This window comes from Mastigoproctus giganteus, chromosome 5 (assembly GCF_048544385.1).
Source record: "Mastigoproctus giganteus isolate SK-2022 chromosome 5, ASM4854438v1, whole genome shotgun sequence".
Taxonomy (NCBI): domain Eukaryota; kingdom Metazoa; phylum Arthropoda; class Arachnida; order Uropygi; family Thelyphonidae; genus Mastigoproctus; species Mastigoproctus giganteus.
In genome coordinates, this window is record NC_143579.1 from 33,633,358 (window position 1) to 33,660,927 (window position 27,570).

The 27,570-nt window shown below is 36.6% G+C and overlaps 1 protein-coding gene across 4 annotated transcripts in view; it reads left to right on the forward strand.

Moving 5' to 3' along the window:
* Dis3l2 (Dis3 like 3'-5' exoribonuclease 2) overlaps positions 1-27,570 on the forward strand; it is a 440,068-nt gene that overhangs the window by 226,149 nt on the left and 186,349 nt on the right. For all 4 annotated transcript variants that reach the window (XM_090373977.1, XM_090373976.1, XM_090373978.1 and 1 more), the window contains one exon: positions 27,198-27,285. In XM_090373977.1, coding sequence (XP_090230103.1) covers positions 27,198-27,285 — 88 coding nt within the window. The remainder of the gene's footprint in view (positions 1-27,197; positions 27,286-27,570) is intronic.

A 27,570-nucleotide genomic window follows, 5' to 3' on the forward strand; every position in this document is an offset into this window, starting at 1 on the left:
AAAGATATATTAAGTACAAATTTACTCTTTATTACCTTACCAATTAAAAAATTAAATGATACGTGAAATTCGGAAGAATATACGTGATAATCGGAATAATCAATACGAACTGTAATATGTACATAATAACTAAACTAGTTGACATTTCTGTTCAATGTCATTTGTGGGTGGGGGTTAACATTTCTGTTCAGTGTCATTTGTGGGTGGGGGTTAATATTAAAACAGTAAAAAGATAAGCAATCAATAACAAAGAACACACACACACATAAATTGCAAGTAACACGATACGTGCAAGTGAGAACGGAGTAACAAATTACGAAGCTTTAAAAATAGGAATGAAGAGAAGAGCCTGAAAATTATTTTTTCTTATATGATTGAATATTCCATAGAAGTGTAAACACATTTCACCATAATAACCCACAGAATTCCAGCTGTTGGTATTATCGCAAATTCAATAAGATTGAGTTTACTATCAGTTTATGACAGATTTCACTAACAGAAAAACCCAATAAACAGGTGACTGCTAATTGTTTTTATCGTTTTATGGTTGTGACCTCCAGAAATTCGACCGAACTACGCAGTACGGTTGGGGACAATCGTAGGGTAATCTTCAGTGCTGCGGTCTTCTTCCCCGATTAAACGGCATTTTGCAAAGTAAACCCTGGCTATTTTCTCGATTGGGTTATGTTTTTTAAGATTTGTCCCAAATAAACGGCTGCCCCGATTAACCGGTGGCCCAAATAACCGGAATCCACTGTAATATATACTACATATTTACCGTATCCAGGACATAATGTAATAGTCGTCAAAATAATGTGGTGCCCCCTATGTGATGGATATGGTAAAAATAAATACAAATAAATAATTAAACAATTAGCCAATCAAATCTAAGTTAACGCAAAGAGAAACATGCAGATAGTAAGAAGAAACACTAAAGGAGTAGGAATAATAGAACCTGAACTCCAAAAAGGCAAAAAATAGTGGTATAGATAAGAAATAGTTTCTCCTATGTCCTCGGATTGCCCTAATAATTTCGGAGAAATAAAAATAAAGAGTGTAGGACAACTTAAAGACATTACAAGATATAAGTTGTGGCTCGGGTATGCCCGGGATCGCAAACCCGTTCCTATAGTAGGACCCTGAGCTGAATTTGCATGTTACCTCAGCGTGAACTTAAGTAAACTTAAATGAATTTAACTATATATTAAAAAAAAAAAAAAAAAAAAAAGTGATACACTGTAATTTGCAAGCTGGTGGGTACAAGTTTTCTACGCCGTAAGACACCAAGAATGCAAAGTGTATCCTATGTACATATATACATGGCACTAAATATGACAATTATATTGAACCAATGGGTTCAGAAAACAAATTTTTGAAATTAATTATGCTTATCGCTTTCCTGAAGTAGTATTTCAGGTAAGTGATAGGGAAATTATTATTAATCAACTTTGTACAATGTTTGCTGAACAGTTTTTATTATTATTGCAAATATAAGCAATCCTCAGACATTGGGATGAAATGATATTACCATGCACTGATTTTGATATATTAGATCTCCAGTTTGTAAAGCCGACTACATTGAAATTAAATGCGTCTCTTTTATTATATACATTTAAGTCTATATTATTATGGAATATTTTATAGACATTATGGGTGTAATGCATGATTGCTCTGCAACTGCATTGACCCATAAATATTAGTTACAGTTACAGTCATTATAATTATTAACTTTCTTTTTTATCACTAATATAAATATATATATATATAACTTGATATGTTCTAGATATGATAGAAAAATAAAAATTTATCGGATTGGCAATGAGGTAGCAGGTTAAGTGAGATTAGGTACAGTCTGCAATATTTACAAATAAATTCTTCGCCTAATACAGATATATAACTGATATATATATATATATATATATATATACAGGCATACCTCGGTTAACGTTACCTCTGATAACGAAGCTTCGATATAACGAAGTCCGCAATTTCAAGCCCCATTTAACATAAAAAAAAATATTCCAGTTTAATCACCTGAAATCTAAACAAACTGACGAAATTACGGAAACCTTTTGGGCTTCTCGTGGTTGGTTCGAGAAATTTAAAAAACGGACCAGGGTTCATAGTGTAAAATTAACAGGAGAAGCCGCAAATAAGTTTTCAGAAAAACTAAAGGAAATAATTGAACGTGAAAATTTTCCACCAAATTTGGTGTTCAGTGTTGATGAAAGCGGTATGTTCTGGAAACGGCTACCAACAAAAAGTTTCATTTCTATTGAAGGAAAACCAGCTGCTGGGTTCAAAGCAGCCAAAGACCGTTTAATGTTACTCTTTCGATCAAATGCCTCTGGCGATTATAAATTAAAATTGTTATTAATTTACCATTCAGAAAATCCGAGGGCGTTAAAAGGTAACATAAAAATGAATTTATCTGTAATATGGAAAGCAAATAGAAAAGCGTGGGTTACCAAGGAGTTATTTACTGATTGGTTTGTTAACCACTTTGTCCTGAAGTAAAACGGTATTGTCAAAAAAACAACTTTGAAGAAAAAGCTCTTTTGTTGTTAGACAATGCTCCGGGACATCCTACTGATCTTAACACGTTGGACACATGCATTCCTGTCAAAGTTGTGTTTCTTCCAGCAAACACAACTTCTCTGATTCAACCATTGGATCAGGGAGTGATAGCATCATTTAACGCTTATTATTTGCGTCAAACATTAAGCAATTTAACTGAACTAGAGGATAAAGAGGAAATGACAGTTAAAACTTTTTGGAAAAACTACACCATTAAAAAGGCAATTGAAAACATTGATAGTTCTTGGAAAGAAGTCACTAAGAAATGCTTAAATGGAGTTTGGTGCAAAATATGGCCAGAAGTTGTACTAGAAGAAGAAAATAGCATCCAAGAAATTAGAAATGAAGTTATCCAGATGGCTCAATCAATAGGTTTCGAAAATGTCGATGAAGAGGATGTTAGAAATTTATTGAATGCAGAAGATGATGGTTTTTCAGTGGAAGATTTAGAAAACCTTGTTAGCAACGAAGACAAAGATAATGAAGACGAAGTTAAAAAGTTCCTGCCAAAAAAGTGTTAACAAACAAAGAGTTAAAAAGCTGCTTAAATGACATTGAAAACGTTTAAATTTTTTTAGTGAAAATGATCCTGATTTAGGAAGAAGTTTTATTGTTAAGCGATCAGTGTTAAATGCAATAACTCCGTATAGGCAATTGTTAAATGAAAGAGAAAAAAAGCATAAGCAATCAACTTTAGACTCATATTTTAAAATGTGATTTCACTTTGTATGTAAGTTGAATGTTTATTTAAAACTTTTCTTTGTTCGAAAAAAAAAGCTTTTCATTACGTAGGAACGTATCCCTATTCTGGCCATAGTATTTTTACCTCTGAAAACGAAGTTTCGCTTAACGAAGTAATTTCGTGGAACGCATCCTATTCGTTATTCGAGGTATGCCTGTATATATATTTCTCTGTATAGGTAGGTGTTCATTGTACTCATCAGAGTCATTAGGCCTATAACGCACTCCTACTCTCAATTTTTCTTTCCCAGTGCGCTTATGTCACACCAAAATTACTCAACATTGTACTGTCCACAAAAAATGTCTGTAAGTTCAAAGTTACAAAACTAAGACTTACTTAAGTCAGGGACTAACTGCACACACACACACACACACACACACACACACACACACCACACACACACACACAAACAAATGGAGCGGGAGAATAGAATAAGTGAGTGAATATTTTTTTATTTTATTATTTTATTTTTTATTAATAACAAGATACCAAATAGGTAACCATTAACAGTGTATCTGAGATCAGAACAATGAACACAATAACAATAATAAGAGATCCAACAGGAGATAAACATTGTTATAGACATTGATATAAGTATTTTAGAAGCCTAATGTAAGATGCAAAGAGTAGTAGAGAAATAAGAATATCAATGGGTACAAAGAAAAGCTTTTGAAAAATGAAGAAGAATATTATGTGGGAGATTTGCAATTGATTTAAGGAAAAGATTTGTTGTGATGTCTGCTACGGAGTATGGTCCTTTATGGAGCACAGACATGGAGTTTGTGATTGGAAAGTTTTGAGATGTGAGTATGGTGGGAGATGGAAAAGATAACATGGGTGAATAAAGTGACAAATGAGGATGTTTTAAAAAAGATAGGTTGTTCAGAAGAGATGTTTAATTGAAATAATCAAACAGTGCAGAATTGGAATTTGGAGAGTACAATGTGTACAGAAAGAATAGGAAGGGAGGAGGGGTAATGCTGTTAGTTAAGAAACACATAAAATCTAAGTAAGTGCATCCGCTGACATGGGTGGACAGTGCAATGTTGAGTCATTTTCGTGTGACATAAGCACTGAGAAAGCAAAATTGAGAGTAGGAGTGTGTTATAGGCCTAATGACTCTGATGAGTACAATGAACAATTATACAGAGAAATAGAGTGGACCAGTAAATCAGTATTCTATAATGGTTGATTTTAACTTCCCAGATGACTGGAACTTGTGGATTGATCACTTGCACACTAACAAAACTTTTGTGGATTTATTGGATGATCATTTTCTACAGCAGCATGTTTGAGATGCCATTAGAAGGAGTAATACTCTTGATCTGATTATAATTAGTGATTCTTTGTGCATTAAGAATTTGCAGATAAAGGAACCACTAGATGGCAGTGACCACAGTGTGCTGATGTGGAATTTACTTAAAAGATGTAACTACCATCAGGGGTAAAGGGACCTTTTTCCTTTTGTAAAGGTGACTACAGTGGTCTCAGAGAGTTTTTAAATTCTATACAATGCGATCAACTGATAATGTTACCAACAACAAATTCTAAATGGGGAGCATTCAAAGAAGTAATCTTGGAAGATACTAGGCTTCCCAATTAAGTAATACTGTTCAAGGTTTAGGCCTAAATGGATGGCAGATGAACCAATGAGACATGTGGCAGAGAAGAAAAATGCATGGGATGCATATAAATCATCAGGTGACACAGAAGAGTATGGTAAATATGTCTGTAATCAAGTCACAAAGGAGGTTAGGCAAGCGAAAGCAGATTGAGAAATTTTTGGCAAAGGATGCAAAGACTTTACTTATGTAAACTGTATAAGGAATGGGATGAATCAGATTAGTCCACTTGATATCGATGGTTCAATTGTTGATGAACCTGCTGAGGTAACTGACAAACTGAATGTGTATTTTGCATTCACACATGAGGAAGTCTGTAGGGAAGTGGAGTCTACAAACTTATCAAACTCTAGCAGGGAGCTAAACAATTTTGTAATAACTGAAAGCAAAGTAGAGGAGAAATTGTTGAAATTGAATATAAAAAGGCACCTGGGATGGATGGGGTCAGTTATATTAAAGGATGAAGTAAGCAAGCCTTTAACAATAATTGAGGGCCTTATTTTTATAGTAGTACAGCTCCATTTTCCTTCCTTTTGAGATATAAAGCCTTGAAGTTAACTAGTTCTGGAAAAATCAGGAGTTTGAATTATTGAAAAATAATTATTCTTGCTTAGTTGTCGCAGTTGTACTTTTCTTTGTATATTTTGTGTTCCAAGAAAATTCCAGGTAAAGGGGAGGCAAAGGAGGTGTAACACTATCAAAATAAAGTATTTCAATATAGGATTAATAAAACCATGGTAATACTTGGAGGTATGCCAAAATAATACCAAAGAAAAAATACAATGGATTTAAGTAAGAAAATACCACATTTATTTTAAAAAAAAAACATCAAGGGTAAACTGTGTGTATTACTTTTTTACATATTAGTTTCACAAGTATTCATATTTTAAGGTACTGAATCGCCTCTATTGGGTTTCTTCTTCTTGTTCTTCATCTCCAGTGTGTAATGCATTGAAATAACTGTGATGAATACTTGGAATGTATGGAAATAAGTCAAGCATATCTTTCTTCATGTTTGCATTAACCACTCGTGGCTGGGGGTATAAAAGTGAGATTGGAAGTGTTCCAAATTGTTTTGGCCTTCTGCATCCCCGAGTGGGATGCACTTTGAGATTTAGGGTGTGAATGTAATATTTTCATTCAATGTTTCTTTGTACATCATCATGTAGGGCTTTTGCTTTTCAAACCTTATCCATTTGGTTTTGAGCCAGTTACAGTCACCATTTTCTTCATTTTTTTCCCTTCGTGTGACACAGCATTTTGTAAATCTTTGATAGCTAAAAAGTCACTATGTTTCATTTCAGTGCACATGAATTTGTTTTTTTTATCAGTACCTTCAATTACTGCATAAATGTCTTGTGGTGAATAAAGAAACTCTTTTTTCTTTAAATTCTTTTCAGTGAGACCAAAATCTCTGTTGTTAAGTAAATATGAATGGCCAGACAGTGGAAACTTTAAATCAAATGTATCCACACTAATGCCAGGATCTTGTATAACTTTCATCATCATTAGTGCAGTGTTAAGATTTCGATTTTGTCCTCCACATGTATCGCTGTAGGCAATTAAATGTGTCTCATCAGAAACAGAGCTGGAAGTATGTTTCAGTAAGCAGGTACCAATCTCCTATGAACCCTGAGATCCTGAAACTTCATCCCAGAAATACATATAAATTTTATCATTTGTTAAATTGTGACAATTAAACTGTATACATACATATTTCTTTTATAGTAACACACTGATGTTGTTAACTTAGGGAATGATAATGCTTTCTGCAGGTCAAATGTGAAATACTAATTTTTTGGAACCTTCTTTTTTGCTTGAAGCTGTGTCAGATGCCATTGCTGACCTAGCAGCCTCAGCTTTATTAAATGCAAATTTTTTTCAGTTTTCAACAACACTTTCTCTTCATCCTTATTACAAGCTTGAATTTGCAATTTTAACAGATCATAAGTGCTACAAGTGTCTTTTTGTGGTTTCCGCAATGAAAGATTAAAGTCGTCGTGGAACACTTTTCAATAAATGTGCTCCCTCCCAAATGATTTGTTTTCAGATTTGCATTTATCCACATACAAACTATACATTTTAGCCAGAGTGAGATCGGGATTTAAATATTGCTTATTGGGATTATCTTCCCTTGCATAATGACTTTCTGAAGCAGGAAAGCTTCTGATGTGCTCCTTAACATCATAAATAAGTGGTTCTGGCACACATTTCCTATTTTCAGATTTACCCCTTACATCAATGTGAGGTGTGCCTTCCTCTTTACTCTTTGTCAACAGTCTAGCAAGCCAGCCATTGGAAACACAAAATGTATTTAAAAAAAATAGTTTGCAAACAATTAAAACTCATGCTATCTAGGCCCCAGGTGCCAAGCGATTCCCAACGATATATAGAGCATTCTAAAAAATATACAAGTTTCTTTAATATTCATCGTTAAATTCCCTTTATTTTTTGTGAAACAGCTCTTTACCTTACAATCAGTAAGTGAAGACACAGAAAGGAAACTCACCTTTCTTATTTTTTCTCTTATACTCACTTTTACTAATCTAACTTACACAGCCGCTTGGTCACTAAGAGGCACTGCTCTTGCCTCCGTGTGGCTGGGCTGGTAACCTGGGAGAGGAAAGTAACACTCCCAGGGCCAAAAGAGCAAACATGAGTAGTAAAATAACTACTAGTACTATAGGGCTTCAAGAGAAAGCTCTACCAAGTAGTGAAACAGAAAACACCAAATCAAAGAGATAGAAGACAGATGTGGACCCACCAAAAATACCAACATTCATTGTCATACATGCAACAGGAGATCAGACATTAGGACGTATGTCTCCGTTTGTTATTCAGAAAACATTAGAGGGTCTAGTAGGATCTCCAAAGTCAGTTCGACGGCTGAGATCTGGAGACATACTAGTGGAAACAGAAAATCCCAAATACTCCCAGAAGTTACTTTCAACAACAATTTTTGGAAGAATGCCAGTAGTTGTAACACCACACAACACACTGAATTATTCCAGAGGGGTGATCTCAGAGTGGGACCTCTTAAATGTGTCAGAGGAAGAGCTCACAGAAGAATTAAGAAGCCAAAGAGTTACAGGAGTGAAGAGAATTAATATCCGAAGGGATGGAAATATAATTCCAACAAGAACCCTTATCATAACATTTAATACTCCAAAACCTCCAGCAACAATCAAAGCAGGATATCTGAACTGCCAAGTACGACAATACATACCAAATCCACTGCATTGTTACAAATGTCAGAAATTTGGACATTCACAAATGGCATGCAGAAACTCAGCAACCTGTACAAAATGTGATTCTAAAGAACACGAGACTACAGTTTGCTCTGCCAACACCTTGAAATGTACAAACTGTAAAGGGGAACACCCAGCCAAATCAAAAACGTGTGAAAAATGGAAACAAGAGAAACTAATTCAGAAATACAAAACAGAACACAACATACCAAGAAAAAAGGAAAATAATACAGCCACGACCTACAAACAAGCCAACATATGCACGAGCAGTAATCCAATATAAATCGGTAGAAGTTCAAACTGAAATTTCCATGATGCCAAAAGAATCATCTACTGGATTGAAGGCACAGAAACAGGAGAAAACAGTGAATACCTCAATTTCTCTTCACACAGAACAGATATCCACAAATCAGCATCACAACGAAAACCGACCTAAACTTATAAACACCAAAGAAACCGAACAGATGGAAATAGGAAAAATAAACACAGCGGAAGAACCAGTATTAGAAATTTTCACAGAAGAAGATATGGACATGGACCGGCCAAACTATCCTAAAAAAGATAAGACAAAGCATAAGAATGCTCCATTTCGGAAGCAACCCGGAAGCCCTAGAAAAACCAAATAATGGATCAGTTCATCCAGTGGAACTGTAGAGAACTACGTGCCAATTACGACGATGTCCAGTATTTAATAACACAACATACGCCAATATGCTTTTGTCTACAAGAGACATACCTTAGACAACAAGACACCCTTTCAGTGAAAAATTATAGAATGTATAGGAAAGACAGATTAAGAGAAAGGTCAACACATGGAGGAGTAGCCATCTTAGTCCATAATCCATAACCACATCCCAACCGAACACATTCCTTTAAACAGCAATATAGAAGCGATAGCGGTAAGAATAACACTGAAATTTAGGGTAACCATCTGTTCAGTGTACCTTCCACCAAGACCAGATATACATTTGAGGAAATAGACCAACTAATCTCCCAACTCCCATCACCTTTCTGTATAATGGGAGACCTGAATGGGCATAGTCAACTGTGGGGAAACACTGATATCAACAGACGAGGATGGATAATAGAAAGAATAATAGACCATCATAACCTTTCTCTACTCAATAAAGGCAAACAAACATACGTACAACCTCAGCAGTAGATCTAACTATATGCACGCCTTCCCTTCTACCAGAATTAAAGTGGCAAGTAACAGAAAACCCATACAGCAGTGACCACTACCCAGTAATCACCATACTGACCAGAAACCCTCCTTGCCATCCAAACAGACCACCCCGCTGGAAAATAGAAAAAGGTAACTGGGAAAAATTTAGAGAACTGGCAATATTTAATCCACAATTCATCCAAGAAACATTGGTCGATGGCGCTCTGAAGCACGTCACAGATACCTTAATACAAGCAGCCGAACAAACAATACCCACAACCACAACCCGTTTTCTGTTGCACCCAAAATCCTGGTGGGACGAAAACAAGAAGACAACAAAACAAAGCTTGGAATAAGTTCCGGAGATATCCTACAACGGATAATCTGATAAAATTTAAGCAAGCACGAGCACTAGCTAGGTATACACGGAGACAAGCCAGAAAAACTTCCTGGATCCAGTTTACTTCCTCTATAAATAGAACAACAAACACAAAAATAATATGGAATAAAATAGGAAAAATGAATGGGAAGTATAAAAACCAACCATCCCTAGTATTACATTGGAATGGAGAAAGCATTACCGAACCATCAGAGATAGCTAATATATTAGGTGAAACGTTTGCTAAAGTATCGTCAATCCTACACTACTGAATTTTTGACCTATAAGGAGAAAACGGATAAAAACAGAATTAATTTTAATACTAAAAGGATTGAACCCTACAACCAACCAATTACAATACATGAATTACGTCAAGCAGTATCACAAACAAAACCAAGTGCAGTTGTACCAGACAACATACACTATGATATGCTTAAACACCTAAAGCAGAAAGAGATAGAAAACCTCCTTCAACTGTACAACCGCATATTTCTAGAAAACCAATATCCTGAAGCGTGGCATCACACAATAGTATTAGCTTTCCAAAAACCCAATAAAGATCAGAAGGACTCAAGCGTTTAGGGCATAAGCCTCAAGCTATGAAGGAGTCTAGACTATGTATAAATATAGTGCAAACGCATCAGAAATACATAGCTATATCTGAATAAATCAGAATATTAGTAAAACGGCATCGTTTTAAGTTATATCTCATATTGTGAATACCTTCACAACGAGTTGCCATGATATTGCACTACTTCGAATAAGTAACGCTTCACCTAAGGAGAAGGCTAATGTTACTTATTCTCAGATGGATACCACCACCCAGACGGCACCATTTCAGGGCTATTTGTGAATTTAATGTGAAAAAAAACCCATTGGACCAAATCTATTAAACCAAACAAATGAATTATAAAATTCAAATCTGAATCATAAAAAATCTAAATTTAGACGATCATTTCACAGCTATTATGAATTAAATGTGAAAAAAAATCCATTTGACCAGATCTATTTAACCAAACAAATTTTGAGTTATAAAATTGAAACCTATATCATGGAACTGGTTTTAATGAGAACCTAAGACATCTAGATTTTTTATCAAGAAAACTGAATTTTGTAATAGACGAAAAAAACCCTGCTTTTTTTTTTTTTTTTTTTTTGCAAATAACTAGAACTAGTACTTTAGATGAACCTCATCTCCAACCAAACTGCACAGAAGAGGTGGCTCTCCCCACCTTTTCAGAAACTTATCAGACCCTAAACGCCATTTTTCCAATTGTAAAAATCTTTGCATGGAAGCAGACATTGTTTGTTTCAAGTCCCAAAGAGATGCCCTGAAGGTCCCAAACCTCTTCCGTTTTCGGAGCTTCCACACATGATATTTTGCCTCTGTAATTAAAAATATGGTGAACATTTTTTTCTTGCCCAAGGGATGATCGAATTGCAAGTAAATTACCTCCTCCAACGTGAACTGTCTTATCCTTAAAAATCGACAAATTCTCTTCCAAACTTCCTGCGCGAATCGACCGTAATAAAATAAATGGTACACTGTTTCATTTTCGGTACAAAATTCGCATAATCTGTTGCCTGTCTGACTAAATCTATACGTGATATCGTTCACCGGTATATTTCCATAACCAGCCCTCCACGAAAAATCAATACGTGATGGGTAATTTCTGCCAATTTTTAGATTTTTAAAGAACAACTGTGCATTAAGGTTTCCTAAATTTGGTTTTTCTGGATTTTCCTAGTTAAACAGGGCCCAGTAGAGATGTTTTAAACCACCCTTAAAAGGATCTATATCTTTCTCTCTGAACTATGTGCACATATCCCAAATTTTTTTGTAATATTTAGGAATTGTCTCTGATTTAGGCCCTAAATAAGCGCCTCCTTTAATTAAGGCTGTATTGAATCCCATAAAATATTTTATCAGTACCGCTACTAAATGGTTAGATTGCACCATGTTAGCCACATCCAGCAGTCTCTTACAGCTACACCTCAAATTAATTTTTGGAATACTTATTCCCCCCTCTTCCCATGGTAAAAATAAAAATTTCTGCGCTATCCCTTGCCGTTTTCCTCCCCGTAGAAACTGAAATGTTGGAACGTAAAATCGTCTCATTGTCCTAGCTGTGATTCCTGTTATAAACACCGTGTATAAGATTATAGGAAGAATTATGGTCTTAACAATAATGGATTTGTTCTCAAAGGAAAATTGTCCCACTTCCCACTCTTTTAAACTTTCCCGTATTTTTGTGGTGAGTCTTCCTACAGGTAGCATGGGACTCTCGCTAAATGGAACTCCCAATATTTGGATCGATTTATCTGACTCCACTTCTCGTTGTGGTAAAGGGCGATGTACTCATTCCCCTAACAATTTGATCCTAGTTTTGTCTTCGTTTATTTTTAACCCCGACTTCTTACCAAAAGAAGTAACGAGTGACATAAATTGTTCCACCGCATAACTCGTAGTGAGGGTGGCGGTAACATCATCCGCATATGCTATACATTTACACTGTTCTGCCGGCTGTGGCAACGGTATCCCCTGAATGGCCTCAGTTCTGTCTATTCTTCCCAGTAGTGGTTCTAGTGCTAACGTAAATAACAAAGGACTAAGCGGACATCCTTGTTTAACTCCCCTTTCAATTTTAATGTTTTTCGAGATTTCTCCATTTATCAAAAGTTGTGTGTTACTACGTGTATATAAATTTCTGAGAACTGTAAACAACTGAGATCCTATGTTCGTATCTTTAATTATGGAGAAAAGGTAGTCGTGGTCGATTCTATCGAAAGCCTTTTCTAGGTCGATTGCCACTAACGCTAACTTGTAACTTTTCCGTTTCCGATATTCTAATATATCTTTCAATAGCCAAAGGTTATATTCTATCCGCCTCCCCGGTATACCGTAGCACTGTGTGCTTCTAACTACCTGGGTTACGTCGCGTTTTAACTTAGTTGTCAAAAGCTTTGCAAATATTTTATAGTCACAATTAGCCAACGTTATAGGTTGCCAGTTAGCAATTTTCGTTAAATCCCGTCCATGCTTCGGAATGAAAGTTGTATAGGCATTTAAAAAGCCTTCGTGTACAACCCCTTCCTGAAAAAAATTGTTAAAGACGGCCAAAAGAATAGGCGCTAACAAGTTCCAAAATTTCTTATAAAATTCGACCCCCAAACCATCCGGTCCCGGCGCGCGTCATAATTTACATGATTTTAGAGCCACAGTTAGATCCCCCATAATTATTTCCCTGTCCTGTAATGCTTTTTGCTCGGGAGTGAATTGTCCAATCGCCCAAATGGAGTTGTCTCTCTCTTTTTTCTGCAAAGCAAACTCTTTTTCATAATAATTTACAAAACTATTCATAATAGTTGACGTTGTTGAATGTGTGTTGTCCTCGTCTTTAATTTCCTGAACCGTTTTGGCTAAATTATTTAGCCTTAGTCTTCTTTGGTAAAACGCAGCTGAAGGAGTATCAGCTTCCCTAAATTTCAGCTGTATTTTCCGCGCTTTTTCTTTCTCTGCTGCCAATATTATACCGTCAATAATCGCTTGTACTTCCGCTCTTGCCCTTTCTTCCCCGCACCGTTGGTAAATTCTTTTTTCTTGAAAGAGATCTTTCAGTCTAATTCTGCGTCGTTCGTTTCTTTCCTTAATTTTGGAATAATAAAATGATTTAGCATTTTCTTTTATTTTCGCCCACATTTCCCATTCATTACCACCTTGCTCTATTATCTGTTTAACAACTGTTGTAAAGTCCCAGTCCTCTCTCTCCAGAACTGCTGGGTTGAGCTTCCAATAGCCTTTTCCCAGACTAACGTTCGTAAATAAATCTCCCTTCCACATTACTGCCAAGTGATCTGAAACTTATCGCCCTCCCGCAAAATTCACATGCCGTATCATTGTTATTTTATCCTTCAACTGACTTGTTGCATACATGCGATCTGTCCTAGTTCCTATATTATTGGCTATTCTCGTGGCCGCTCGTTTCCCCGGATTTTTTTCCCTCCAAACGTCTACCAAGTCTAATTTAGTACAAACCTCGATTAATTCATGAACTCCCCCTGTACCATGATGCGGGTTACCCGCCAGAATTTTGTCCATAATGGGGTCAGGAACGCAGTTCCAGTCCCCTGCCATTATAATCCATTGCACCCCCCCTCATATAGTCGCCCAGCTCCTGAAACAGAGTTTTCCTTTCTAAAGTGGAATTTGGACTATAGACACAGATTAGTCTAATTGTACGCCCCCCATAACTCCAATCCACTGCCACAACCCGACCTTCTGTATCCCTACCTGCCAGTCATACAGTCCCTAAAATTGGAGGAACCACTACTATTCCCACCCCTGTGGATCGATTTGTCCCAAAATTCCAAAATCCTAACAACCGGTATCTGTTTTGAAACTGCTGGATGTCTGCTAAGCTGGCGAAGTGGGTTTCTTGTAGAAACCAAATCTTCACCCGCATGTTCATCATAATTTGCCATATCATCATTTGTTTGTTAACCGCTCTCAGACCCTGTACGTTTAACGACATAAATGTTATTCCCTACATTACGAGCAGAACTTTACTAAAACTTCTGCTAAAATATTCCTATGTTTGGCATTTAACTTTAATTTGTTACTGGTAAGTAACACAGTGAGATCTCCAACATTTTTGTTTTTAATATTAGAAATAACGAAATCACCCCAGGTGAACTGAATATTAACTACCTGACCCTCCTCGTTTTCATTCCAAAGAAAATTCGGTTCTCCTCGAGTTTTAACAATTTCCGCCAAGCTTCGCCTATATTCCCTGTACTCTTTTGTGTTTCCTACTACATTTAACCATTGTATTCCCTTGTTTGTATGCCATCTGAATCCGAATCAGACCCCGAAAGTGTTTTGCAATCTTTCTTACCGCCTGACAAAATTGATAACTCTTCCCCCTCTATTTGTTTTATTTCGGTCTCTTCTTGAATTTCCTCTGTTCCCCCTTTTGCTCTTTTAGTTTTACCGCTTATTTCTTCCTTTCCCCCCCGTTTATGTACATTTCGTACTGTATTTTCTGCTTCCATATCCTCTGTTGGTTCTACGTGTTCCGATTGTGTTGGCGACATATCGTACGCTATTGTAAACGTTGGTGTGATTTCTTTAATCTGCGTCTCACCCCTCTGCGCAACTATAGTTTCCGCGCTCTCAGCGTTAGGCATATCTTTTGATGGCTCGCTCGCTTTCTGCTGTCCTCCCCCACCAGCAACTCTTTCGGCAAAGGTGCGTTCCGGGCATTGAATAAATTTATGCGTGGAAGCTCCGCATTTTTTACAATTATTAAGGCAGTTGGCCGTAATATGACCGGTGCCATTACAATTAAAACAACGTGATTTTTGGCATTCTGCTCCCAAATGGTCTTTACCTCCACACCTCAAACAAACTTTTTGAACTCCTGGGTAATTTATTAATAACCTATGACCCATCAAATCGATGATGTTTTGCACGGGCGTTTTCATGTCAATATGTATTTGCACCGTACCTGTTTCCACGCCTGGCCATTCCTCATATTCTTTTCTATGAATCTTAACCACCTTACCAAACTTGTTAAAAAAACTCTCGACAGGACCATTAGACATTTCTACAGGAAATCTGTCAATAGTAACCACTTTGCGTATGTTACCAATTTGCACAGGTTTGATCATTACGTTTCTAATAGAAAACCCTTTCAAGACCTTTTCTCTTGCCTCTATTGTTTTCAAGACCAACTGATATTTCTGCCTCGGTAAAAGAGTTAAACCTTTTATCTCATGAACCGAAACAACCTGAGTCACTCCTTGCATTACCTCTCTAATTGGACAAACCTCTGTAGTCTGAAACTCCACTGTTCTTTCTCTAAAGAAGAACTGTGCCATAATTAATCTCGGTTCCTTAAGGAAAAATGAAAAAATCCCATGTCCTGCCTGACACCAGCAAAACGAAAAAAGAAAATATCTAACTTGGCAGAAATAAATTTCAAAGAAACGTAAAACAAAAGAAAATCAAACACTTACTACCCTCCTAAAGGAGGTTCCCCACAACGGGGAAACCTCAGCTGAAAGGACCGCCGCTAACCTCTCGATGCTATCGAACACTCTCTTCAACCTTCAGAACGAGAAGAACACTGATGAACGAAATGATTCACAAAACAGCCACTAGACGGCACTGTTTCAGGGCTATTTGGTCCTTCTTCAGTGAGTGGGTAGGTACCCAAGTGATGCAATGATGGCAAAACAGTTATGAAGTATAACTCCACAATATGAGAGATGCCTGATGGTGTATCATGTATTTAGACTCAAGCGTTTAGGGCATAAGCCTCAAGCTATGAAGGAGTCTAGACTATGTATAAATATAGTGCAAACGCATCAGAAATACATAGCTATATCTGAATAAATCAGAATATTAGTAAAACGGCATCGTTTTAAGTTATATCTCATAGTGTGAATACCTTCACAACGAGTTGCCATGATATTGCACTACTTCGAATAAGTAACGCTTCACCTAAGGAGAAGACTAATGTTTTACTAATATTCTGATTTATTCAGATATAGCTATGTATTTCTGATGCGTTTGCACTATATTTATACATAGATCAGAAGGATCCAAACAACTATCGTCGGATAGCCCTCACAAGCTGCTTAAGCAAAGTACTAGAGATGATCATCAACAAAAGATTAGTCTGGTTTTTTGAGACAACTAAGTGGTTCACCAATATGCAGTGTGGGTTTAGACACAGTCGATCCACATTAGATCACCTTGTACGAATAGAAGCAGATATAAGAGATGCATTTATAACCTCAAAGCATATGGTTACTGTATTTTTTGATATAGAAAAGGCCTATGACACAGCATGGAGACACGGTATATTACAAGATATCCATGATGCAGGACTCAGAGGACATTTACCACTATTCATTCAAAATTTCATGAAAAATAGAACATTTCAAATTAGAGTACAAAACACCATGTCAAAATCATATAAACAAGAAGGAGTTCCCCAAGGGTCTGTCCTGAGTGCCATACTATTCTCCATAAAAATAAATAGCATCACAAAACAACTACCACCCACAGTGTCATATACACTATATGTAGATGACTTCAGTATTTCATATCAAGCACAGAACATGGGAACAATAGAAAGACAACTACAATGTGCAATTAACAACGTTAGTCATTGGGCCCAGAAAAACGGGTTTAGAATATCAAAAGAAAAAACAGTCTGCGTACATTTCTGTAGAAAACGAAATTTACACCCTGAACCTGAACTAATATTGCAAGGTAACACAATACCAGTTAAACAAAATGTAAAATTTCTTGGACTTATTCTAGACAACAAGTTGACCTTTGTAGAACATATAAAAGAACTACGAATAAAATGTATGAAACAACTTAATATTCTTAAAGTCTTAACAACAACATCTTGGGGGGCAGACCGTTATACCCTGCTCAACTTGTATAAAGCACTAGTAAGATCAAAAATAGATTATGGAGCACCGGTTTATGCATCAGCAAGGAAGAGCGCCCTCAAATGGCTAGATCCGATTTACCATAGTGCAATACGAATAGCAACAGGAGCTTTCCGCACATCCCCTATATACAGTCTCTATACAGAGGCTAATGAATCACCACTGTTCCTGAGGAGAGAACAGTTGTCACTGCTGTATGCTTACAGGATAAGACCCATAAGAGACCATCCGACTTGGACAACTTTATTCTCGCCAAAATGGGAAAACATATATAGGAACTGCAAAAGAGCAAACCAGTCCCTAGGCATCAGACTACAGGAGCTACTGATAACACATGATCTCAAAATAAATAACGTTGCAAACCAAGAAGGGCATATAGATCCACCAAGGATAAACCATACCACAGCTTATGAACTCCTCACACAAAACTGGAATAAAAATACTTTATCAGATAGCAACTTTCGACAACTGCATGCAGCACATAGAATGCAATATCCCAATCACATACCAATATATACAGACGGATCAAAATCAGAGAACCATGTAGGAGCAGCAGCAGTATTCCCAGATGTTACATTGTCATGCCAACTCCCAAAAGAATGCAGTGTCTACACTGCAGAATTAGTAGCAGTTCAGATAGCCCTGGAGCATTTCACCTGAGAACAGTAATATACTTGATTCATTAAGTGTAATCCAAGCCATACAAAACACAAGCAATATAACCCATCCAGTACTCTGGAAAATTAAACAGATACTAACAGGCTTCACAAATAAAAAACAAGAGATATGTGCTGGATACCAGGACACAAAGGGATAAAAGGAAATGAAGAAGCGGATAGAATTGCAAAATCAACCACTAACCTTCAAGAACAATATTTCACAGTTCCACATAACGACTACAAGCCAGTCATTAAAAATCGCTGTCTAACCCAATGGCAAGAACACTGGCAAAAACAAACATGGAATAAATTATATGAAATAAAACCAAAAGTTGAGCACTGGAAAACGAGCATAAGGAAATCAAGGAGAGAAGAAGTTGTTCTGACCAGATTGCGGATAGGCCATACACATTTCACAAATGGTTATCTATTACGTGCAGAAGAACCCCCAAGATGCCAAGTATGCAATACTATCCAAACAGTTAAACATATACTTATAGAAGGCCCAACATATGAAAGTGATCGACACCAAATTTTTTCATCTTTATATAAAGGAAACCAAAACATCACCCTTAAAGATCTTATAGGTGACAAAGAACACGTGTCAGATATTTTTAGATTCATACAAACAATCAACATATATACCATCTGCTGTAAATAATAGTATAATACCACAGAAACAGTTAACCTTTTACATTCGAACAAGATTTATATAAAGAGAACATTGCATAACAAATGAACTGGCGCACTATGATCTCCGTTGTCAATGCGCCAATAAACACCAAAACAACAACAACAACAACATCATGCTATCTATCTCCCATCTATATTCGTACATACAGCTTTTCTTCCTTCCAGAACCGTGTTTAGGGCGTTGATATTGAATTGGATGACATCTGCATAACCTATTCAGGTAACTGTTTTGAAGATTCAAATCACCCATGGTCCAAAATTTTTCAAATAATTGTATTCTCAGATTTTCTGGAACCTTGCCAAAAGATTTATGTGTGCATTGGCATTCCACATTTCTGAAGATTTTACATGGAAAATTTTACCACTTTTTATAGTGTAGGATTCGCCACTGATCCCTTTTCTTTTCCTAACATTTCCTTCGTACAGTTCTTCTTTTCTTTTGCCTCTTCTGCTATGATTGCACTTTCTTGTATCATTGTTTATATTAGATGTGTTAGGACCAGTCTCTACAAGTAGAATTTCATCTGCAGAAGTTGCTTCACTTGACTACACTGGTGTGCAAAACTTAAGGAACAACACTATTTCTAAAGGTTACAACCACAAAATCTTTACTTAAGGTACTCTTTACCGATGAGAGTAGATTCAGTCTCAGCAGCGATTCTGGACATCAGCTAATCTGGCGAGAGGTTGGCACATGGTATCACACTGCAGACATCACTGAAAGGGATCGATATGTTGGTCAAGGTGTTCTCATCTGGGGGAGGCATTATCTTGGATGGACGTACACAACTCCAGATACTGGAAGGCGGTACTGTAGCCGGTGCACCTCTACTGAGGAAATCCTTCCCCATGTGCATCTGTTCCGAGGTGCCCATTGGCCTCGAGTTCACGTTTATGGATGATAATGCCACACCCCATCACACTCCTCCGTAGCCAGGTGGGCAGGAGCAGCAGTGCATAGCACAGGCTTCTTGATTAGACTGGGGTTCGAGCCCATGACCACCAAATACGGAGGATGCAGAAAGGTCAGGGAATGACCACCGCATATCCCCGGAGCAATATGGCCTTAGTTGCTAATGCTCCTAAAAACCAAATAACAAATAAACCCCATTGCACTGCAGCTGTTGATATGCTTTTGGAAAGTGAAGACATTGTTCGTATGGATTGGCTTGCCTGTTCCCATGATAAGTTCCATTGAACACATGGGACGCTCTGGGGAGATGCCTCGCAGCCCGTCCACACCCACCAGAAAATGTTCATCAGCTGAAGATGGTGCTGACAGAGGAATGGACAATGTTACCACAAGAACTTATCAACAACATTGTTCTAAGTATGGACAGGTGGTGCAAAGCCTACATCGAAATTAGTGATGGCCATGTCTCCTACCGAAGCCCACCTCTTCCCTTTGTTCCATCTTTGGCAGTGATGCATCTGTCTCATGACAGCCAGTGCTATGTTGCCATTTTTGAAAAAGTCCCTCTGTACGTGTTGTTTCCTTTGTTGTGTCGGTGTTGTTTCCTTCATCATTTCTGTACCTCATGAGGTTCTTTTGGTGTGCTTTTCCCATATCCAGGCCACTCCTATGAGAAGCTGCAGGTGAAAACCTGACTGGTCCTTTAAGTTTTGTGCACCAGTATAGTTTCTAAAAATATATACATTTGTATATATATATAAAACCTTATTTTTTATTTTTTAAAACTTAATACCATTTGGATAAATTGGAGAAATTGCATAAAACTCGAGAAATTTAATAAGAATTTATAATATAAGTATTAGGGGTGAAAAATATACCCATGAGGTCAAAGGGCAAAGTATTTAGGTAACCTAAGTTGGACTTCATTGTTGTACCCTATAAATAAACACATAGTTTATAATAAAATAGTAAAATTAAAATGATGATGTAGCTAATTATTGATATTTGGATACATTGAATGGAACGTTAACTAGGGCTAGCTCCACTCAAAATATCCATCAATAATTAGCTGAGGCTATTTGTTTCTATTTGCCAGTTTATCTAGGTTCAGATATACCGAGAATATACTATCAGTTTAGTTTAATTACTTTAATATATGCTAAATTTAGCAGAAAACTGGCAGAATAACCACTGGTTATTCTGCCAGTATTGATAGTATATTCTCAGTATATTTGAACACATAGATAAACTGGCAAATGGCAAACAAAAACAGATAGCCTCAGCTAATTATTGATGGGATATATTGAGTGGAGCTAGCCCTAGTTAAAGTTCCATTCAATGTATCTAAATATCAATAATTAGCTACATCATTATTTTAATTTCACTATTTTATTCTAATCTATGTGTTTATTTATAGGGTATAACAATGAAGTCCAACTTAGATTACCTTAATACTTGGCCCTTTGGCCTCATGGGTATAGTTTTCACCCCTAATACCTGTATTCTAAATTCTTATTAAATTTCTCCAGTTGTATGCTATTTCTCCAATTTATCCAGTTGGTATTAAGTTTTAAAAAATAAAAAATAAGGTAATATACAGACTGATGTTAATGTTCAATCATTATTTTGATGGCATTAATCTGTTCTGATACTCTTCATCTATTTCTATTCCTCAAATTCCATATTCTTCTACATAATTTCACATATAGTTAAAAAAAAATATATATATATATATAACTGATAATAAATATAAAATTAAAATCAAATTTAAACATATGCTAGTAGTATGGCAAGACTGTAGAGCGAAAATTTAACATAAAAATTAATCAACAGGGAGGGGGGAAAGTAAGTGTAACAAGACAGAAACTGTAGCCAAAAGCCTCCAAATATTTCAGAAATTCAAATAAATCCAATTAATAGTAAATCCATATAAAATTTAAAATGTAATGAGGCCAGTTATATAGAAATTTAGCGCTATCCCCCAAGTAAGGTACCAGTTCCGAGAGAAGTGAAATATCACCGAAACAGGACTAAACGAACTACTAAAATAAAACAAAGTAACAAAATAATAGACTGACTATTATGCCCCATATTGAAGAAGGACCACAAGGCCAATAATGGTCATGGAAATGCTGCATTTCATTCGCTAGACAAATCGTTGCAATGGCGAACTAATCAAAGGATCAAACCACCCCTCCAACCTCCGATCAAACCACAAATGCAGAGGATTTGCATAGCAGTGGTCCTTATGCAGTGAGAAATAAACTATAGAACAGAGCAGCGCCACACTACCGACATAATGTAGGCTTAAACAGCTTATATAGATAGAAAGGAAATTAAAAATATATATGGCGGCACAGCCTTAACATGTCAAACCCACTACTGCCATCTGATTTTTGTCTATATTTTTATTTTCCTTTCTGCATTTGTGGGTAATACAAGTAATTACAGACCTGTTAGTTTAACTTCTATTCTGGGGAAAATAATGGAGTCACTGGTTAAAGAAGCACTGCAGTTAGAATTCAGACATAGCATGGATTTGTTAAGGGTAAGTCTTGTCTGAAATTTGATTAGATGCTATGATGTGGTCAGAGAGGCCTGGATGCAAAAAATAATATTGATATCATATACTTGGATTTTAGGAAAGCTTTTGATACTGTTGCACATGGTAGACTACTGTACGAATTGGAGCAGTATGGCATTAAGGGCAAGTGGCTGCAATGGAGAAAAGGATGGTTGAGTGGAGAAGACAGAAAGTGTTAATCAATGGATACTGCTCTTCATGGACTAAAATTATTAGTTTAGTCCACCAGGGTTTGGTGTTGGGCCCAGTGTTATTTTTTGTATTTATCAGTGATATTGATAAAGATATATCAGGGTTAATATATCTTAAGTTTGCAGACGATACAAAGGTTGGCAGGTTAGTTAATGACAGTAATGATAAAATACTACTGCAACAGGATCTAGGAAAGTTTGAGCAGATAGGCTGGGAGGCGGCAACTGAAGTTTAACATTGACAAATGTAAAGTACTGCATATGGGTAGCAGTAACCCCAAAGTAACATACCAACTGTGTCGTACTACATTCAGGGTAGTAGAGCATGAAAAGGACCTGAGGGTAATTGAGCAGCCAGATATGAAGTTTTTTTGAGCAGTGCAGATAGGCTGCAAGAGTAGCTTGTGGTGTCTTGTCAATGATATACATAAATTTTGAAGGCCTCTCCAGCAACTTTCCAGTTCCTTCTGTTTTCAACACTGGCCATCCATTTATTACCCACAAACTCATGAATTTCATCTATCCATCTCCTCCTTTGTTTTCAGGTTTTCTTCTAGCTCCTCTTGGATACCATTCTGTTATTTTCTTAGTTCATCTGTCATCATGTCTTCAAGCTATGTGTCCTGCCCAAGACCATTTTAGTTCTTTAGTTTTGATAAGAATGTCCTTTACTTGAGTTTGCTGCCTAATCCATGTGTTTCTCTTCTTATCTAGCAGTCTGATTCCCAATATAATTCGTTCCATTCTTTGCTGTGTAGTTCTCAGCTTCTCTTCCATTCTTTTGGTGAGTGCCCTTCAGACAAACTGGGATATTGCTCTTCAGTATGTGACTATATTTCCTGAATGCTATCCATCCAAAATTTATTCTTCTTTTGACTTCCAGCCATTTATCATTATTACAGCTAATAATTTGTCCCAGATAAGTATATGACTCCACCTTTTCAGTTACTGTCCTTCAATCATTATTTCCCTTTCTGTGGCATACATGTTCATCATTACTTTTGTTTTAGCCATATTCATCTTTAGTCCAAAATCCTTACTAACTGTGCATAACTGATTAAGATTTTCCTCTAATTCTTTGGGATCGTGGCTTATAACCACAATGTCATCTGCAAATCGTAAATGGTTTAGGTACTGTCCGTTCACATTGACTCCTTTCTGCGACCAGTCTAATCTTCTGAAAGCTTCCTCTAGGGCAGCAGTAAACAGCTTTGGAGATATTGCGGCTCCTTGTCGAACTCCTTTCTCAATTTTAAATTTCCTACTGTCTTTGTCTAGTCTAATAAAGGAGGTAGCACTCTCATATATTTTCTTCAAAATCATAATATATGGGGTGTCTATGCCTTGTCTTTCCAGTGCCCGAAACATTGCCTTATGCTGTATGGAGTCAAATGCCTTTTCATAATCCACAAATGCCAGGCATGATGGTGTTTTATATTCATTTGCTTTCTCCATTAGCTGTGATATTACGTGAAGGTGATTCATAGTTGAGAATCCTGTCCTAAAGCCAGCTTGCTGTTTCGGTTGATTCTCAAGTATTCTTTCTAATCTGTTAGTAATGACCCATGTGAATAACTTGTAGATGTGGGATTTCTGATTTATCTCCTTTCTTATGCAGCAAAACTATGATTGCATTATTCCACTGCTTAGGCGTCACACCTTTTCTAATGCACTTTGTGAAGAGCCTTGCCAGTTTTTGTGTTATGTCTCTTCCTCCCAATTTTAAAAACTCTACAGTAACTTCATCTTCCCCTGGGGCTTTCTGATTCTTAATTTTCTTCAATGCATGTTCTACCTCATCAGGAAGAATATCGGGTATGTCGTATGTGTTGCTACTTTGCAATCCATCTTCCCCACTTCTGGCATCATTCCCCTGCTCCTTTTATAATTTTCTATAGTAGTCTTCTGCTATTTGAATTATGCCTTCTCTGCTGTTTATAAGTACACCATCGCTATTCTTCAGTTTCAGTATCATTTGTCTTTCTGTATTACTGCTCATGGCTGCTGATTTAAATCCTTTGTTTTCCCTTAATGCTTGTTCTACTTTTCTTGTGTTAAATTTTCTTATGTCCTCTCTGAGTCTCTTTCTAATTGCTTTGCATAACTCAGTATACTCAATTTTCCCCCTGTCGGTATTTTTCTTGCTTTTCATTTGTTGTCTTCGGTTCATCATGAGAAGTGTTTCTTGACTAATTTTTTCTTCTTTGGATTTCTTTTTCCCTATAGGTTTCTTGGGCTTTATCACTTTCAGAAAGTTGTAATATTCCTCGTCAATATCTTGGTCCTCAGCAGTCTGCAGAAGCTCAAACTTGTTTTTAAGTTCCAGTATATACTGCTCTTTCTCCTCTTCTGTTATCTCAAAGACCTTTGTACTATTTACTCGAGTCAGTTTTTTCCTTTCCTACATCTATATCAAGTGTACATCTTACCATTCTGTGATCACTTCCAACATTTACCTTATTCAGGACGGTAACATCATTCACAATATATCTTCTGTTAGTGGGATGAAGTCGATTTCATTAGCTGTTAATCCATTTGGACTCTTCTATGTCCACTTTCTGTTCACCCTTTTCTTGAAAAGAGTGTTCATTACTGACAGTCCTTGAGATTCCACAAATCTTTCACCTCTTTTATTTCTCTCACCAATTCCAAAATTTCCTATAGTTCCTCTTTCTGCGCTGTTTTGCCTTTTTCCAACCTTAGCATTGAAGTCCCCCATAATAATAGTGTAGTGGGTTTTCTGCTCATCTAGAAGACTCTCAATTTCGGTGTACATTTCTTCAACCTCTTCATTATCATGGCTCGATGTTGGTGCATAAATCATTATAATCTTTAGCTTGCACCTCTTAGAAATCTTGTATTAGTCTTGACACCCTTGGTGATGTACTTTTGAATTCCAAAATGTTGTTTTTAAAATCTTTATGGACCAGAAACTCAACTCCACCTTCACTCCTTTCACTGTTTCCATTGGTGTACAGCAGATTTCCACTTGATAAAGTTATAAGTGATTCATTTTTTCTTCTTGTTTCAACCAAACCGATGATATTCCAATTCACATTTTCTAATTCCTTTTCCAGCTCTAATATCCTGTCTTCACCGATGAGTGATCTTACGTTATAACAGGCCAAGTGCAGTTTCCTTGCATGGCAGCCTGGTCGTACCCAGAGATTCTTAGCACCCTCTGCTTCCACTCTGATCCTCTCGCTGCCGTAAGAGGGAGAGTGAAAGCTGCTGGAGACTGAGGGCCATTTCTTTTGTCGTGCTGTCATATGCTGGAGGGTTCGTGCATTATATGCCTCTATCATTGGTAATGCTAAGTGGAAGAGAAATTGGATTGGACATGTGTTATGGTGAGAAATTGATGACGTGGAGGGGAGGAGGGAATGTGTTGAGGGGCAGTTGCCCAGAGGGAGATTAAGGGAAACTGTGCTTGACTAATTGAGAGATGATGTTGGATAAGAGATGAAGAGGAGGCTTTGGGATATGGAGATACAGAGAAGTGGTTGTTGAGTTGTGCTAAGCTCTGTCCTTATCAGAACAGTGATGAGCTACCAGTTTCATTCGTAACAACAGAAGTCTCCATTGATCTCAAAGGATCACAGCCAGGAGAACCACCAACAAATTCAGCAGTATTAATCTCCCCTCCCACCTCGCATACACTTGTTCCCCAAAAGAATGCAGTTGCCAAGTTGTTATTGTTTGTTATTTGATTTTTAGGAGCATTAGCAACTAAGGCCATATTGCTCAGGGGATATGCGGTGGTCATTCCCTGACCTTTCCGCATCCTCCGTATTTGGTGGTGACGGGCTCGAACCCCGGTTTAATCAAGAAGCATGTGCTACGCACTGCTGCTCCTTCCCACCTGGCTACGGAGACGCCTAGTCGCCAAGTAGCTGTTCTTATAACTTATAACTTGATGAATGTTCTCTTTCTTCAGACTCCATGAGATACAAATCTGAATGCAGCACAGATCTAGAAGTGAAAGCTGTTATGTGGGCCTTCATTTCTTAATTTCTTTGATAATCACTTTCAGATAATCTTTTTTTAATAACTTTCAGACCTTCTTCAGGAGGAAGGTGTGCAAGTGACAGACTGAAATGTATGGCCTTTGTTAATTGTAATTTGTAGTTATTCTAAATATTAAATAAATTTTTAAAATAAATTTTCTGTTTATACTCCGGGATGATCAAACGGTCATAGGAGTTTACAAGATACACAGAATATAAGAAACAGTAGCGTATTCAGCAGTCATGGGCTTGAACCCAGGTCACTCAAGGCAAGTGTACTTATGAATCTGTGCCCCTGACCACTAGGCTACTTTGTTACTTGCTCTGTGAAGAAGTGTTTCGTTCATAGCTGTTGATACCTGCATGTTTAATATGCCTTCAACAACATATATTATAATTACGTTTTGCTCATAGATATATGAGCAAAAGACAATTATAATATACAGTAAGACCCCCGAATCCACGGGATACATTCCAAGACCTACTGTGGATGGCTGAAACCATGGATATAAGTGATACGTGATATCGCTTATATGGATCAGCGGATACGGGGACACAACTGTATTCTTATATTGATTCTGAATGTGATTACACACATAATTAAGAAAGTGGTATGAGAATATTTAATAAATGCACACCCACATAAAATATTTACTTTATTGGTGTGCAAGGGTAAATTATACAAGAAGTCCTCATAACTAAATAAAATTGGCTATATTTCAGCTTTTTATATCAAAATCTGCCTTTGGACAGGATTTAATTTAAGCATTTCACACGGTAAAGTGTGTTTATTAAAGGTTATTTAATAATCTTTAATTCCATATAATGTTCTTCTCAAGCATAAGTGAAATGAATGAAGTTCACTTCAATTCATTTATTCATTTCACTATTTTTTATTCACTGACTATTTGTATGAATTAGGGATTTTTTTTTTTTTTCTCTTTTAGGTTTCTCTCTGAACCCTAAACATTATGAAACTACTCTTTTCTTGGCACGTATAACTGACTGGGAATATGATTCTAAGTTCGCAAAAGGGTAAGATTTAAAATGAACTTAATTGCAATTAAAATTATATTTTTTTACATATTTTATTTATTTTTAAAATTCAAGCTGCATTATTATTATTATTATTTTTTACATTATTTAAGATACATTTAATTATCTCAAATTTAAAAAAAAAAAAAAAAAAAAAAAAACCTTTCAGACATATTCGGTTCCAGTTTTTTTTTTGTTATTAATTTCTGTTTTTATAATTATTATTATAACAATTATGAAACAATGAAATAACAGGGATTATCTTTATTTTAGATATAGGAAGCT